At 40.5% G+C, this 18,212-nt stretch overlaps 1 protein-coding gene across 7 annotated transcripts in view; it reads left to right on the forward strand.

Annotated features, from left to right (window-relative positions):
- LOC121573778 (protocadherin alpha-C2) overlaps positions 1-18,212 on the forward strand; it is a 77,261-nt gene that overhangs the window by 22,842 nt on the left and 36,207 nt on the right. The window contains exon 1 of one of the 7 annotated variants that reach the window (XM_041886037.2): positions 728-3,214. The exons of 4 other annotated variants lie outside the window; for them this stretch is intronic. In XM_041886037.2, the coding sequence (XP_041741971.2) occupies positions 842-3,214 (2,373 nt within the window). In that variant the 5' untranslated portion in view covers positions 728-841. Of the gene's footprint in view, positions 1-727; positions 3,215-9,379; positions 11,880-12,523; positions 14,988-18,212 lie in introns of those variants that run through there. 2 more of the 7 variants (XM_041886039.2, XM_041886032.2) reach the window with 2 other exon arrangements.

Below are 18,212 nucleotides of genomic sequence, written 5' to 3' on the forward strand. Positions count from 1 at the left end.
TTGAGACAGTCCAAATTGTAAATGGTTACGGTTTTGATCAGGTAAAATACAGAGCCAAAAAAAGAAAAGGTGTTTAGCGTTTCAATTCAGCACCAGGGACAGCGACATACGGCTACTTGCTTTGGTTTGGGTCAGCCTCATTCTTCGTCACAAGATTTTGGCAGCAAAGTTGCTTTGTATTCTTCTCTTTTTGATGATTTTGTGAACCTGACAAAATATTGTTGTTTTTGGTATGGTAAAAACATAAATGTCTGGCGGTCATTTATGTTAGATTATTATCAGCAGCCACATTGAAGTTTCACGGGTAATTTTGTAACCACATATTGTCATATGCTAGCTAGTCTGTCACTACATAATATACTTGGTCATGTTAGCGAAGGCCGCAGAACTCTTAGCCTAATTGTTTGGATACCCATGCGTAATTACGCATAACCAACAATACTTTTTTTTTGCAGGACGAAAATGCGTTTTTGTCATAATTTCGACCTTTGTTTGAAATAGTACTCTATTAAGGTCTAATTTTGGCCACAAATGATTCGTTAAGAGTCACGGTGGTGCAGATAGCATACTTCCAGTGTTGCCAATAGGTTTTGCGCTGTATACATACAAAAACACATGATGTCGCTGTTGACCATGAAAGTTATTTATATCAGGCGGAATGGTTGGACTCCTCCTCCTGTGAATACTGTAAAAAGGTTTCGAGTTAAAACCAGTGATGGGCATTTCGAGGAGAGAATGGTGATATTACTTCCAAGTCCACTGTACTAGGCTATATAGATTAGTTGTGAATATAGTCATATTTAGTTGGACATTATTACTATGATCATCGTTACCTTGTGCAATGATGGATCTGTGTAACAATAGAAGACGTGTTTGGATACAGTTTATTCTGCTGCTTTGTTCATGGGGATTGTGTTCCGGACAATTCGTATATTCCGTCTCAGAGGAGGTTGATAAAGGCACATTTGTTGGAAATATCGCCAAAGACCTCAATCTGAACGTGCGGGAACTGGAATTGCGAGAGATTCAGATTGTAACCGGATCCGAAAGAAGGTATTTTGATGTTGACACAAAGACAGGAGTTCTTTTTGTGAATGACAGAATTGACAGAGAGCCTCTCTGTCCGAATTCCGTAAAGTGCTCCATAGCTGTAGAGGTCATATTAAATAATCCTGTACATATTCATCGTATTGAAGTGAACATTTTGGACATAAATGACAACGTACCATTATTTCTAGAAGGCATTCACGTTGTCAATATAACTGAATATGCTTTTCCAGGCGACATATTTTCTTTACCGTTCGCCGGTGACGCGGATGTTGGCAGTAACTCGGTTAAGAGCTATAAACTGAGCCCAAATGAACACTTCTCTCTGAATGTTCAGAGCGATGGAGACCATGGTGTGTCTGCTGAGTTGGTGCTACAGAAAGCTTTAGACCGAGAAAAACAGGCTGTGATCAAACTCTTACTGACTGCCGTTGATGGAGGGAAACCATCACGATCCGGGTCCCTACAGTTAGTAATTAATGTGATAGACGTGAATGACAATACTCCAACTTTCAGCAAGCTTTTGTATAAAGTTCAAGTGATAGAAAATGTTGCACCTGGAACTTTAATTCTGACCTTAAATGCCACAGATTTAGATGAGGGGGTGAACGGTGAGATTGAATTTTCATTCACTGATAAAGGTGAATTTAATCGTGTTTTTGCAATCAACCAGCACACAGGTGAAATAAAAATTAAAGGGGGGTTAGATCACGAGGAGAACCCTGCGTTTGAAGTTCGTGTTCAAGCAAAAGACAAAGGCCATTCACCAAGGAGTGCCCTTTCTAAAGTCCTAATTGAAATACTTGATGTGAATGATAATGCGCCCGAGATAATAGTGACATCGCTTCCTGGCGCGGTCAGAGAGGATGCGAAGAAAGGAACAGTTGTGGCGTCAATAACTTTGGTTGACAAAGATGGTGCTAAAAATGGAATGATCAAATCCGACATAATTGGAGATGTCCCTTTTAAATTACAGTCTTCCTATAAGAACTATTACTCTTTAGTGGTAGACGGGCCTCTAGACAGAGAGAGTGTATCTCTTTATAATGTAACTATTAAAGCCACTGATGAGGGGACCCCACCTCTCTCCAGTACTAGTGTTATTACTGTACACATTTCTGATGTGAATGACAACGCCCCGCGCTTTCCAGAGCCCATAATTAACTTTTATATAAAGGAGAATAGTCCAGTGGCGGTTTGTGTTGGCAGCGTGACAACAAATGACCCTGATATAAATGACAACTCTCAAGTGACTTATACTTTATCAGAAAACAAAAAAGACTCACATTTGTCAACATTTTTTAACTTAAATTCTCTAACTGGCAAGTTGTTCAGCATGCAGTCGTTCAACTACGAGGAGACGACAACATTTCAGTTTCAAATTCAAGCCACAGACGCTGGTGTTCCTCCACTAAGCAGCAATGTCACTGTCAGTGTTTTTATCCTGGATGAGAATGACAACAGTCCTGTGATTCTCCCGCCCTATTCTGACCACGGCTCCGTTAATTCTGAGAACATTCCCTATTCTGCTGAAGCGGGCTACTTTGTGGCCAAGATCAGGGCTGTAGACGCCGACTCTGGTTATAATGCTCTGCTTTCTTATCACATCTCTGAACCAAAGGGGACCAATCTATTCAGAATTGGAACCAGCAACGGAGAAATAAGGACTAAGAGACGCATGAGTGACAATGACTTAAAAACTCACTCGCTGGTCATTCTGGTGTCTGATAATGGAGAACCATCCCTGTCTGCAACTGTGTCTATTGATGTTGTGGTCGTTGAAAGTACAGGTGACATGCAGACAACTTTCAGACAACTGCCTGTAAAGGAGGAGAGTTTCTCAGATTTAAATATGTATCTGCTCATCGCCATTGTGTCAGTATCAGTGATATTTCTACTGAGCCTCATCAGTTTAATAGTTATAAAATGCCACAAGACAGACGGCAGTTTCAGCAGGTACAGCGCCCCGATGATCACCACACACCCTGACGGGAGCTGGTCTTACTCCAAATCTACTCAGCAGTATGACGTGTGTTTTAGCTCGGACACACTGAAGAGTGACTTAGTCGTTTTCCCGACACCGTTTCCATCTGCTGATGGGGAGCTGATCAGTATTAATGGAGGGGACACGTTTCCAAGGACTCGAACGCTGTCAAATATTGAGAAGGTAAGGAAGGCTAACCTTTCATAACGAATTTTGTTTTTGTCATTGCATTGTCGGGTTTTTTTCTGAGAAATTATTATTATCTAGCGCACACATTCTACATATTTTTCATGAATTGTTCTCTTTTTACTTGATGAGACAGTTGAAATTGTCTGGGTAGGGTTTTGGATAGGTAAAACATAGCTCTTAATTGATTAGGTGTTTGGCGCTTTAATTCAGCACCATGGACAGCGACAGTAGGCTACTTGCTCTGGTATAGTGCCTTCAGAAAGTATTCACAACCGTTGACTTATTCCACATTTTGTGTTACAGCCTGAATTCAAAATGGATCAGATTTTTAAATTTTTTTCCCTCACCCATCTACATTGATCACAATATAGTAGCCATATGTAGGAAAACCAAAGCTCCAAAGGCTGGGCCTAATATAGTGTATAAGAGGTCATACAATACGTTTTGTAGTTGTTGTTTTTGTAATGTAAATAATATTTGTTGGTGCGTGGTGTGTAAGGCGATATGACATTAAGAATGATAGTAAAATGCTTTGGAGCACCTTAAATGAAATTTTTGGGAAAAATACAATCTCAGCTCCATCCTTCATTGAATCAGATGGCTCATTCATCACAAAACCAACTGACATTGCCATCTACTTTAATGATTATTTCATTGGCAAGATTAGTAAATTTAGGCATAACATGCCAGCAACAAACGCTGACACTACACATCCAAGTATATCTGACCAAATTATGAAAGACAAGCATTGTAATTTTGAATTCTGTAAAGTGAGTGTGTAAGAGATGAAATAATGATTGTTGTCTATCAACAATGACAAACCACTGGGTATTTACCATATTTTCAATTTAAGCCTACTTGAATGTGTGTGCCCCAAGGCTTGGAGGGAAGCAAAAGTAATTCCGCTACCTAAGAATAGTAAAGCCCCCTTTACTAGCTCAAATAGCCGACCAATCAGCCTGTTACCAACCCTTAGTAAACTTTTGGAAAAAATTGTGTTTCACCAGATACAATGCTATTTTACAGTAAACAAATTGACAAGAAACATTCAGCACGCTTATAGGGAAGGACATTCAACAAGCACAGCACTTACACAAATGACTGATGATTGGCTGAGAGAAACTGATGATAAAAATATTGTGGGGGCTGTTTTGTTAGACTTCAGTGCGGCTTTTGACATTATTGATCATAGTCTGCTGCTGGAAAAACATATGTGTTATGGCTTAAAAACCCCTGCTATATTGTGGATAAAGAGTTACCTGTCTAACAGAACACAGAGGGTGTTCTTTAATGGAAGCCTCTCCAACATAATCCAGGTAGAATCAGGAATTCACCAGGGCAGCTTTCTAGGCCCCTTACTTTTTTCAATCTTTACTAATGACATGCCACTGGCTTTGAGTAAAGCCAGTGTGTCTATGTATGCGGATGACTCAACACTATACACGTCAGCTACTACATCGACTGAAATGACTGCAACACTTAACAAAGAGCTGCAGTTAGTTTCAGAGTGGGTGGCAAGGAATAAATTAGTCCTAAATATTTCTAAAACTAAAAACATTGTATTTGGGACAAATCATTCACTAAACCTCAACTAAATATTGTAATTATTAATGTGGGAATTGAGAAAGTTGAGGTGACTAAACTGCTTGGAGTAACCTTGGATTGTAAACTGTCATGGTCAAAACATATTGATACAACAGTAGCTAAGCTGGGGAGAAATATGTTCATAATAAAGCTATGCTCTACCTTCTTAACAGCCCTATCAACAAGGCAGGTCCTACAGGCCCTAGTTTTGTCGCACCTGGACTACTGTTCAGTCGTGTGGTCAGGTGCCACAAAAAGGGACTTAGGAAAATTGCAATTAGCTCAGAACAGGGCAGCACGGCTGGCCCTTGCATGTACACAGAGAGCTAATATTAAAAATATGCATGTCAATCTCCCCTGGCTCAAAGTGGAGGAGAGATTGACTTTATCACTACTTGTATTTATGAGAGGTATTGACATGTTGAATGCACCGAGCTGTCTGTTTGAACTACTGGCGCACAGCTCGGACACCCATGCATACCCCACAAGACATGCCACAAGAGGTCTCTTCACAGTCCCCAAGTCCAGAACAGACTATGGGAGGTGCACAGTACTACATAGAGCCATGACTACATGGAACTCTATTCCACATCAAGTAACTGATGCAAGCAATAAAATTAGATTTAAAAAACAGATACAAATACACCTTCTGGAACAATGGGGACTGTGAAGCAACAAAAACAAAGGCACAGACACATGTACAGTGGGGGAAAAAAGTATTTAGTCAGCCACCAATTGTGCAAGTTCTCTCACTTAAAAAGATGAGAGAGGCCTGTAATCTTCATCATAGGTACACGTCAACTATGACAGACAAATTGAGATTTTTTTTCTCCAGAAAATCACATTGTAGGATTTTTAATGAATTTATTTGCAAATTATGGTGGAAAATAAGTATTTGCTCACCTACAAACAAGCAAGATTTCTGGCTCTCACAGACCTGTAACTTATTCTTTAAGAGGCTCCTCTGTCCTCCACTCGTTACCTCTATTAATGGCACCTGTTTGAACTTGTTATCAGTATAAAAGACACCTGTCCACAACCTCAAACAGTCACACTCCAAACTCCACTATGGCCAAGACCAAAGAGCTGTCAAAGGACACCAGAAACAAAATTGTAGACCTGCACCAGGCTGGGAAGACTGAATCTGCAATAGGTAAGCAGCTTGGTTTGAAAAAAATCAACTGTGGGAGCAATTATTAGGAAATGGAAGACATACAAGACCACTGATAATCTCCCTCGATCTGGGGCTCCACGCAAGATCTCACCCCGTGGGGTCAAAATAATCACAAGAACGGTGAGCAAAAATCCCAGAACCACACGGGGGGGACCTAGTGAATGACCTGCAGAGAGCTGGGACCAAAGTAACAAAGCCTACCATCAGTAACACACTACGCCGCCAGGGACTCAAATCCTGCAGTGCCAGACGTGTCCCCCTGCTTAAGCCAGTACATGTCCAGGCCCGTCTGAAGTTTGCTAGAGTGCATTTGGATGATCCAGAAGAGGATTGGGAGAATGTCATATGGTCAGATGAAACCAAAATATAACTTTTTGGTAAAAACTCAACTCGTCGTGTTTGGAGGACAAAGAATGCTGAGTTGCATCCAAAGAACACCATACCTACTGTGAAGCATGGGGGTGGAAACATCATGCTTTGGGGCTGTTTTTCTGCAAAGGGACCAGGACGACTGATCCGTGTAAAGGAAAGAATGAATGGGGCCATGTATCGTGAGATTTTGAGTGAAAACCTCCTTCCATCAGCAAGGGCATTGAAGATGAAACGTGGCTGGGTCTTTCAGCATGACAATGATCCCAAACACACCGCCCGGGCAACGAAGGAGTGGCTTCGTAAGAAGCATTTCAAGGTCCTGGAGTGGCCCAGTCTCCAGATCTCAACCCCATAGAAAATCTTTGGAGGGAGTTGAAAGTCCGTGTTGCCCAGCGACAGCCCCAAAACATCACTGCTCTAGAGGAGATCTGCATGGAGGAATGGGCCAAAATACCAGCAACAGTGTGTGAAAACCTTGTGAAGACTTACAGAAAACGTTTGACCTGTGTCATTGCCAACAAAGGGTATATAACAAAGTATTGAGAAACTTTTGTTATTGACCAAATACTTATTTTCCACCATAATTTGCAAATAAATTCATAAAAAATCCTACAATGTGATTTTCTGGATTTTCTTTTCTCATTTTGTCTGTCATAGTTGACGTGTACCTATGATGAAAGTTACAGGCCTCTCTCATCTTTTTAAGTGGTAGAATTTGCACAATTCGTGGCTGACTAAATACTTTTTTCCCCCACTGTCTACACACACACACGATAACATACACACTATACACACACGATTTTGTACTGTAGATATGTGGTAGTGGTGGAGTAGGGGCCTGAGGGCACACAGTGTGTTGTGAAATATGTGAATGTATTTTAATGTTTTTAAAATTGAATAAACTGCCTTAATTTAGCTGGACCCCAGGAAGAATAGCTAATGGAGATCCATAATAAATAGAAATACACAATACCCCATAATGCAAATTTATTGAAAATTAATAACAGAAATATCTAATTTACTTAAGTTTTCACAACCTTAAGTCAATACTTTGTAGAACCACCTTTGGCGGTGGTTACATCTGTGACTCTTTCTGGGTAAGTCCGTAAGAGCTTTCCACACCTGGATTGTGCAACATTTGCTAATTATTCTTTTCAAAAATTCTTCAAGCTCTGTCAAATTAGTTGTTGATCGTTGCTAGACAACCATTTTCAGGTCTTCCCATAGATTTTCAAGTAGATTTAAGTCAAAACTGTAACTCGGACACTCAGGAACATTCGCTGTCTTCTTGGTAAGCAACTCCAGTGTAGATTTGGCTTTGTGTTTTAGGTTATTGTCCTGCTGAAAGATGGAAAGCAGACTGAACCAGGTTTTGCCTGTGCTTAGCTCCCTTCTGTTTGTTTTTTATCCTGATAAACTCCCCAGTCCTTAACGATTAAAAGCATACACATAACATGATGCAGCCACCATTATGCTTGAAAATATGGAGAGTGGTACTCAGTGATGTTTTGTATTGGATTTGCCCCAATACACTTTGTATTCAGGACAAAAAGTGAATTGCTTTGCCACATGTTTTGCAATATTACTTTAGTGCCTTGTTGCAAACAGGATGCATGTTTTGGAATATTTTTTATTCTGTACAGGCTTCCTTCTTTTCACTCTGTCAATTAGGTTAGTATTGTAGAGTAACTTTTCTCAGTTTTCTCCTATCACATCCATTAAACTCTGTAACTGTTTTCATGTCACCATTGGCCTCATGGTGAAATCCCTGAGCGGTTTCCTTCCTTTCTGGCAACTGAGTTAGGAAGGATGCCTCTATCTTTGTAGTGACTGGGTGTATTGATACACCATCCAAAGTGTAATTAATAACTTCACCATGCTCAAAGGGATAATCAATGTCTGCTTTTTTATGTTTACCCATCTACCAATAGGTGCCCTTCTTTGCAAGCACTGTATGGGTCAGCCTCATTCTTACTCGTGTTTTCTTCAGCAAAGTTGTTTCGTAGGCTATCCTTCTCTATGAAATTAATTTGTGAACCTGTCAAAATATTGTAGTTTTGGGTTGTTTATTGTAGAAGCAATAACCGGTAAAGGAAATGTCTGCACATCATTTAATGTGATGAGTGTGATGGAAGGAGTCAGGCGCAGGAGGGTAATCACCGAATACAGAGTTTATTCCGTCTTTACACACAAATGCGCTGGAATAGCGACAAACGAAACAGGCACAGGGGAAACTATCATCCCGGGCAATACACTGTAACGGTAGATCCAACAATACATAGGCATAGGGGAAATATCTACCCTGGCAACAAAATGGTACGAGTAGCTACACTACTCTCACAATTAAACAATCACCCACAAGGACAAGGGGGCAGAGGGAACACTTATACATGGACTAACGAGGGGATAAGAACCAGGTGTGTGTATTGACAAGACAAGACAAATGGAATGATGAATATAGGAGCGGCAGTGGTTAGTAAGCCGGTGACGATGAGCTCCGAAGCCTGCCCGAACAAGGAGGGGAGGCAGCCTCGGAGGAAGTCGTGACATTTATGTTAAATTGTTATCACCAGTCTCATTACTGTCACGGGTGGTTTTGTAACCCATTTGTTCCATATTGTTGATGTGCTGTCAAGTCTCTAGCTCTACATAATGTAGCCTACTTGGTGGTCATGTTTGCAATGTCTCAGAATTCTCAATCTTTTTCGATACGCATGCTTAATTACGCATCACCAACACCTTTTTTGTAGGTTGAACATGCTTTCTTGTGATAGTTTCATCCTTTTATTTTAAATAGTACTCTTTAAAAGGTTGATTTTGGCCAAAATTGGGTTGTTAAGAATCACGGTGGTGTAATAGATGCACAGCATGCGTACGGCTATGTCAATAGTATTTGTGTTGTGGGTATATGAGCATAAAACACAGGATGTCGCTGTTGACCATGAAAATTATTTATAGGAGGAATAATGCTGGACTCCTCCTCTTGTGAATGCTAAAAAAGGAATCGAGTTAAAACCGGTGGTGTTTGAGAGGAGATGGAAATTGTCGTTTGTCCAGGATCACTTTGGTTGTACTAACACGGAATAGCAGAGCTTGTATTATGTTAATTTTACCCTTTTAGTATCGTTGTGATAACCGCTTACTTGTACAGCGATGGGCCTGTGTGACCACAGAAGACGTGTTTGGATACAATATATTCTGTTGCTTTGTTCATTGGGATTGTGTTCAGGACAGTTCATGTATTCCGTCTCAGAGGAGGTGGATGAAGGCACATTTGTTGGAAATATCGCCAAAGACCTAAATCTAGGCGTGCGGGAACTAGAATCGAGAGAGATTCAGGTAGTAACCGGATCCAAAAGGAGGTACTTTGATATCGATGTGAAGACTGGTGTTATTTTTGTTAATGAGAGAATTGACCGAGAGGCCCTCTGTCCGAATTCAGTAAAATGCTCCTTAGATGTAGAGGCTATATTGAGTAATCCTGTGCATATTCATCGAATTGAAGTGAACATATTAGACATAAATGACAATGCCCCATCATTTCGAGAGCGCATTCACGTTATCAATATGACTGAATCTGCTTTCCCGGGTGACAGATCTCCTCTACCGTTTGCCAGTGACGCCGATGTGGGTAGTAACTCTTTGAAAACATATAAGATGACTCCAAATGAACATTTTTCTCTGGATGTACAGGGCGCTGGGGAGGAGAGTGTGTCTGCTGAGTTAGTGCTACAGAAAGCTTTAGACCGAGAGAAACAGTCTTTGATAAAGCTGATACTGACTGCTGTTGATGGAGGAAAACCTCCACGCTCCGGTACTTTACAGATAATAATGAACGTTATAGATGTGAATGATAATACTCCAATTTTCAGCAAGCCTTTATATAAAGTGCAAATGACAGAAAATGCTGCATTTGGAACTGTGATTCTCACCTTAAACGCAACAGACATAGATGAAGGGCTGAACGGTGAACTGGAATACTCATTCACTGGAAAAGGCGAAAAAGACATTTATAGTGTCTTTGAAATCAACAAACACACGGGTGAAATTACAGTTAAAGGGGGTTTGGATCACGAAGAAATTCCAGCATTTGAAATCCGTGTACAAGCAAAAGACAAGGGTAATCCACCAAGGAGTGCCCATTCTAAAGTCCTAATTGAAATACTTGACTTGAATGATAATGCGCCCGAGATAATAGTGACATCGCTTCCTGGCGCCGTCAGAGAGGATGCGAAGAAAGGAACAGTTGTGGCGTCAATAACTTTGCTTGACAAAGATGGTGCTAAAAATGGAATGATTAAATCTAATATCATCGGAGACGTTCCGTTTAAATTACAGTCTTCCTATAAGAACTATTATTCTTTAGTGGTAGACGGGCCTCTAGACAGAGAGAGTGTCTCTCTTTATAATGTAACTATTAAAGCCATTGATGAAGGGACCCCACCTCTCTCCAGTACTAGTGTTATTACTGTACACATTTCTGATGTGAACGACAACGCCCCACTCTTTCCAGAGCCCATATTGAACTTACATATAAAGGAGAATAGTCCAGTGGGGATTAGTTTTGGCAGCGTAACAACAAATGACCCTGATATCAATGACAACTCTCAAGTGACGTATACATTATCAGAAAGCAAAATAAACTCACATTTGTCAACATTTCTAAGCTTAAATTCTCTAACTGGCGAGTTTTTCAGCATGCAGTCATTCAACTACGAGCAGATAAAAATATTTCAGTTCCAAATTCAGGCCACCGACTCTGGTGTTCCTCCACTAAGCAGCAACGTCACTGTCAACATTTTTATCCTGGATGAGAATGACAACAGTCCTGTGATTCTCCCGCCCTATTCTGACCACGGTTCCGTTAATTCTGAGAACATTCCCTATTCTGCTGAAGCGGGCTACTTTGTGGCCAAGATCAGGGCTGTAGACGCAGACTCTGGTTATAATGCACTGCTTTCTTATCACATCTCTGAACCAAAGGGGACCAATCTATTCAGAATTGGAACCAGCAACGGAGAAATAAGGACTAAGAGACGCATGAGTGACAATGACTTAAAAACTCACCCGTTGGTCATTTTGGTGTCTGATAATGGAGAACCTTCCCTGTCTGCGACTGTGTCTATTGATGTTGTGGTCGTTGAAAGTACAGGTGACATGAAGACAACTTTCAGACAACTGCCTGTTAAGGAGGATAATTTCTCAGATTTAAATCTGTATCTGCTCGTTGCCATTGTGTCAGTATCAGTGATATTTCTACTGAGCCTATTCAGTTTAATAGTTGCAAAATGCCACAAGACAGACGGCAGTTTCAGCAGGTACAGCGCCCCAATGATCACCACACACCCCGACGGGAGCTGGTCTTATTCCAAATCTACTGAGCAGTATGACGTGTGTTTTAGTTCTGACACACTGAAGAGTGACGTAGTAGTTTTCCCCACGCCGTTTCCACCTGCTGATGGGGAGCTGATCAGTATTAATGGAGGGGACACTTTTCAAAGGACAAGAACGCTTCCTAGGAGTGAGAAGGTAAGCTGTTGTTTTCTTTAATGACCCCCTATTCAAAACCATGATTTTAACTTGGTGTTATCGTTGTGTTTTCGTTTCGGATTTCCCAATGTCTTGTTTAGTCCTAACATAAATGATCTTGATGGTAGGCTTAAATTGGCCTTTTAGGTAACGAAATGTGACTTGCCAGTACTAGGAAGTTATATTTATTTAAGTCATTTTCTACTATCTATAATTTAGGATATTTGTTTTCGGATTATTGTAGTTGAAGAAATAACCCTATTATGCGGAGTTACCCCAAGCGTCCGATGAGCACCTTGGACAGCGACTCCGAGCAACAACTGGTTCTGCACGCGCTTATAAGAACTCTTTGGCGAAAAATGTATTGTATGCCTCCGCTTTCATCCCAACAAATGTACAATTAAGTCAACGTAATATATATATATATATATATATATATATATATATATATATATATATATACAATGCATATCATTTTGGCTACTAGTCGTTAAACAGCAGAGGTCTACATTATTTAGTCTTTGAATATTTTTCCACACGGTGTCACTACAGACCATGAATTCTGTATAAAAACCATCCTCTCAGTGGACTCCGCCTCTCACAGAATCTCATGTGACCAGGCTCCGTGAAATGAAATGCTGTAATCTGAGAAGCTATGTTTAGTAATAAGGGGTTTGAAATTGGGTGACTACAGTGTTGCATTGCTACGTGTTTGTGGAGACAATGGCTACTTTTACATTTTACGTCCACTTGCGGATTTATTTGGACTTGTTACTCCTGTGTTTCAGCATGCGAGTATCCTCCGAACAGATTGTGTATTATATTTCCGAGGAAGTAAACCAGGGTACGTTCGTTGGCAATTTGGCTAAGGATTTGAATCTGAATGTACAAGATATGGAGTCACGAATGTTTCAGCTCGTTTCTGCATCAAATAAGAGGTACTTCGATGTAAATCTGAAAACGGGAGTCTTGTATGTGACCGAGAGAATCGACCGGGAGGAGCTTTGTCCAAATGCTCGTTCATGCTCTTTACACCTAGAGGCCATTGTTAATCATCCTTTGAGCCTGCATCGGGTCGAGATACATGTTGTGGACATCAATGACAATTCGCCCACTTTCCCTGTGAAAGCACAAGTCTTTAATATATCTGAATCGGTGCCTCCTGGTGCTAGGTTCTCGTTGATGAGTGCATTGGATCCTGACGTTGGATCGAATGGGGTAAAAACCTTTATGTTGCACCCAAATGAGCACTTTTCTTTGGATGTACAGAGCGGTGGAGAGCAGAGTGTGTCTGCTGAGTTGGTGCTACAGAAAGCTTTAGACCGAGAGAGACAGGCGGTTATCAAGCTATTAGTGACTGCAACTGATGGGGGAAAACCTGTTCGATCCGGGACATTGGCAATTGTAGTTAATGTGTTGGATAACAATGACAATACACCTGTTTTTAGCAGCCCGCTTTACAAAATACGTGTGAATGAAAATGCAGCTCCGGGAACTAAGATTTTAACACTGAATGCGACTGATTTAGATGAGGGTCCAAATGGTGAGGTGTTGTATCTATTCAGCCTACATGGTCAGGAAAAAAACCTGCATACATTTGCCATCAATCCCATTTCCGGTGACATCACCGTCAAAGGAGTCATAGATTTTGAAGAAAATGCTTTTTATGAAATAAGGGCTGAGGCACAGGATAAGGGACAATCTCCAACCAACACTCATTGTAAAGTGTTGGTTGAAGTAGTTGATGTTAATGACAACGTGCCAGAGATAAGTGTCACGTCATTGTTGCCCAAGATGAGGGAAGATGTTAAAACTGGCACTGTTATAGCACTCGTTACTGTAATAGATAAAGATGGAGGAAACAATGGGAAGGTAAACTGTAGCTTAGTCGGCGAATCCCCTTTCAATCTTCAAACTTCGTATCGTAATTATTACTCTCTCGTTCTCAACGGGGCATTGGATAGAGAGAGTGCCTCACAATACAATGTCACCATCATAGCAACAGATGAAGGGACTCCTCCTCTGTCTAGCACCAGCGTTACCACGGTTTATATTTCTGATGTAAATGATAATGCACCACGTTTCGCAGACAGAACCCTCAATGTGTACGTCAAGGAAAATGCACCCGTTGGAACGCTCATGTACACTGTGTCCGCATATGATCCAGACTCTAATGAAAATGCCCAGGTGAAGTATTCCGACTTGGACAACCACTCAAAGGGAGCTGTAGGTTCTCATTTAGTCAATATTAACTCTTTAAGTGGTGAACTTTACAGCTTGCAATCTTTTAACTACGAGGAGTTGAAAACGTTTGAGTTCCAAGTTCAGGCTACGGACTCTGGTGTTCCTCCACTAAGCAGCAACGTCACTGTCAACGTTTTTATCCTGGATGAGAATGACAACAGTCCTGTGATTCTCCCGCCCTATTCTGACCACGGCTCCGTTAATTCTGAGAACATTCCCTATTCTGCTGAAGCGGGCTACATTGTGGCCAAGATCAGGGCTGTAGACGCCGACTCTGGTTATAATGCGCTGCTTTCTTATCACATCTCTGAACCAAAGGGGACCAATCTATTCAGAATTGGAACCAGCAACGGAGAAATAAGGACTAAGAGACGCATGAGTGACAATGACTTAAAAACTCACCCGTTGGTCATTCTGGTGTCTGATAATGGAGAACCATCCCTGTCTGCGACTGTGTCTATTGATGTTGTGGTTGTTGAAAGTACAGGTGACATGCAGACAACTTTCAGACAACTGCCTGTAAAGGAGGAGAGTTTCTCAGATTTAAATCTGTATCTGCTCGTCGCAATTGTGTCAGTATCAGTGATATTTCTACTGAGCCTCATCATATTAATAGTTGTAAAATGCCACAAGACAGACGGCAGTTTCAGCAGGTACTGCGCCCCAATGATCACCACACATCCTGACGGGAGCTGGTCTTACTCCAAATCTACTCAGCAGTATGACGTGTGTTTTAGCTCTGACACGCTGAAGAGTGACGTAGTAGTTTTCCCCACGCAGTTTCCACCTGCTGATGGGGAGCTGGTCAGCATTAATGGAGGGGACACTTTTCAAAGGACACGAACTCTGCCAAATAGTGAGAAGGTGAGCATTTTTCACTATTCACAAAAGAACTGGGTCTGTTAGAATGAGGGTCTGTTTTATTCATTCACTGCATATGGATTTGGCTTTTATAAAAATGTTGTTGGATGATTATTGACAGTGACATTGAGTACGGTTACATGCACACAATAATACGATTATTGTGGATAGTCAGATTAATATAATGTTCAATTAAAACGTTTACATGCATTGCAAGAAGAAAGATTTCCCTAATAATCTTCTTTACAATCAGGCTTCCTGATGACACTGATAAATGCAGAAAATCGCCAATCAAAATAAACGTTCTACCACATCGACCATGTTATTTCTGGGAAGCATATTTGATTCTGAGTTCGGACATATAATGTTTTTATGTGAAAACTGCTTCTAAGACTCATACATTCAGTTGTTCCAAACTCACTTTACTCGCGATAAAGAGGGAGGCTCGCTCGGATGGTGCAAGCACATGCACAGATCAAATACACAGCTGGAACGCCGATAAAGGTGTTTACTTGTCCTGGCGAATGCTTACTTCGATTTTGACCTTACGCTGATTAAGATAATCAGAGTAAGGTGTTTACATGACTATTGCACAATTTGCCTATTGCCATAATCAGTTTAATATCGAATTATTAGTGTGCATGTAAACGTAGGCCTATTCATTGTCTTAAATTGTGAAGTCAGATTTCACATAACAGCTACTGCTCCTTCATCATACGTGGCGTTAGTACTGTAGAACAGGGTTGTCAAACTCATTCCATGGAGGGCCATGTGTCTGCGGGTTTTCCTTTTTTCCTTTCAATTAAGACCTAGACAACCAGGTGAGGGGAGTTCTCCAAATCAAATCAAATCAAATGTATTTATAAAGCCCTTTTTACATTAGCAGATGTCACAAAGTGCTTATACAGAAACCCAGCATAAAACCCCAAACAGCAAGCAATACAGATGTAGACGCACGGTGGCTAGGAAATTACTGACCTTACTAATTACTGACCTTAAGTCATCAATCAAGTACAAGGGAGGAGCGAAAACCTGCCGACACATTTGCAATTAATCGCAACAGTTTTTGTGTCAAAACTATCGTTAGAGTTGAAAATGCAATGGAAACATATTAAACTTTAGATTTTTATTAGGTACATGAAAACTTAAGCGAAAAAGTACATTTTGTTAGCACTACATCATCACGCACTGATTTGTATTAGTCCATTTGGTGGAAACACACCACTAGTGGGAAAATGCTATATTTTCTTTATGTGTATTCTATAGTATTCACATGAAAATCTGTCACCAATTGGATGGAAACCTAGCTATAGCCTCACTTTCCCATTGATCTCCAGTGAGCTCTTATGTGTGTCAATAGCTAGGTTTCCATCCAATTGGCAACAGATTTTCATGCGAATATTCTAAAATCTGCATGAAAACAATATGCACATTTTCCTACCAGAGATGTTTCCATCAAATGGACTTGCTGCCGATAAAACGCTGTGCATGATGAAGATGTGGACATAACAATAACTTCTGCGCTTAACGGCCCATGTACAATATAAAAAAAATAAAAGTTAAATGGTTTTGTCAAAAAAATGTTTTGCGTTATATAGCGATTGTGCCCACACTGGTATTGGCATGTGCGCCTAAAGGCGGAAGAGTTCGTGTATATATTATGACGACATTTTGTGATGTTTTTGTTCGTTTTGGACTTCAGTGAAGGATTTTTCGACTGTTCGGAACACAAAACATTTTCTGGAGGCAAGCCAAAGTCAGTAGCCGAAGTCTACGCCCCTTCGTCGATGATTGGTCAACAGTAGGGATATCTCAATAAAGTATGTGTTGTCATTCAACGAGAGACGTCGTTTTCATGCACCAAACATCTTAGTTAGATGTAAAATTGCGCGACTAAGATCTCCTCGGCAAAATTAATGACATATTTATTGAGTTATCTTACATTCATTCGGACTATTTTGGCTACCGTCTTAAAATGGACAAACAGTACTATTTCTGCTTTTTTCTCGTTTTTCAAGCAAAGGTCTTTTAAGGGACTACCGAATGCGAGCACTCTCGCCAGCCGAATTTAAGCATGCTGACCTTTAGCCAACAGCTCGCAGATACAGTGGGGGTATAGCATACATGATAAGATTATTATGGACAAAAGAGCGAGATAATTTTTATTTGTCAAATGGAAGCCAAGAATTGATCATCATGTCACCAGAATAAAATCCTCGATATTTATTGGAAAGGAGCATCACTTTCACCACCATGTGAAGTTCATCATAATGTATTTCATCTGTAGCCTAACAAACTGCATGCTTTCCCGGGTTGTAGTGGGAGGACCACACAGACTTTTTATGACTCCAAGTTTACTTCAATATGATGGTTATTATATCAGTATTTGCACATAAAATGTTTCCTCAGCCATTTCTCGCATAATTCGTTTTACTGACGCAAAAAGATCCCAGTTTGTCTAGCTTATTCTGTTTTGTCTACATTTGGAATGTTTACCGTAAAATGTTGTGTTTCCATCAGGTCTGTCTGACATTTTTTATCCAACATATACTTTACACGCATAAAATAGTTGGATGGAAACCTGGTTAGTATGTGACTTATTTAGCTGTGTGATTATGAACTAGGGCAGTGCATTACTGCGGTTCACAGAGGCTCCTAATGGTAGTGATACCCTTTACACCTTTACCCAAAATCTTCAAATGGACTTTCACATTTAACTACTGTAATTAGGATCCATGTGAATATATAATTACAAGTACCTTAAATACAGTACAATCTCAATGTCAGTGTGTCAGTTAATCAGGTATGTCATCATAGATTCAGTATTATGGTATAACATGCTCATTATCTGTCTCTGTGCATGGATCTGTGTTTAGAAACAGTCACAGATGTGCGGCCTGCCTGTTTAACTCACAAGTCAACCTCCATATAATCATGTTTACCTTTCTTTGCATGCTCTGTGTTTGTCACAGCTTCTGTAGCCATTCTGTCATGGGCTCTCAGGAAACAAAGATAATATAGCTGTCATTGTAAGGTCCAAATGGGACTATGACGAAGCATACTGATGCTGTTAATTCAAACTTACATGTAAACTTCCCATTGATATCAATGCATGATTTCAGCTTATACCATGGCATTGTTGAATACTCCTTTCTGATTTGCTTGAAGGGCATTCTACAGCGTGCACTATTTCCCTAGAATTGCCTATACTCTAAGCCACTGTGCCTC

The sequence above is a fragment of the Coregonus clupeaformis genome, unplaced genomic scaffold (assembly GCF_020615455.1).
Source record: "Coregonus clupeaformis isolate EN_2021a unplaced genomic scaffold, ASM2061545v1 scaf0144, whole genome shotgun sequence".
NCBI lineage: Eukaryota > Metazoa > Chordata > Actinopteri > Salmoniformes > Salmonidae > Coregonus > Coregonus clupeaformis.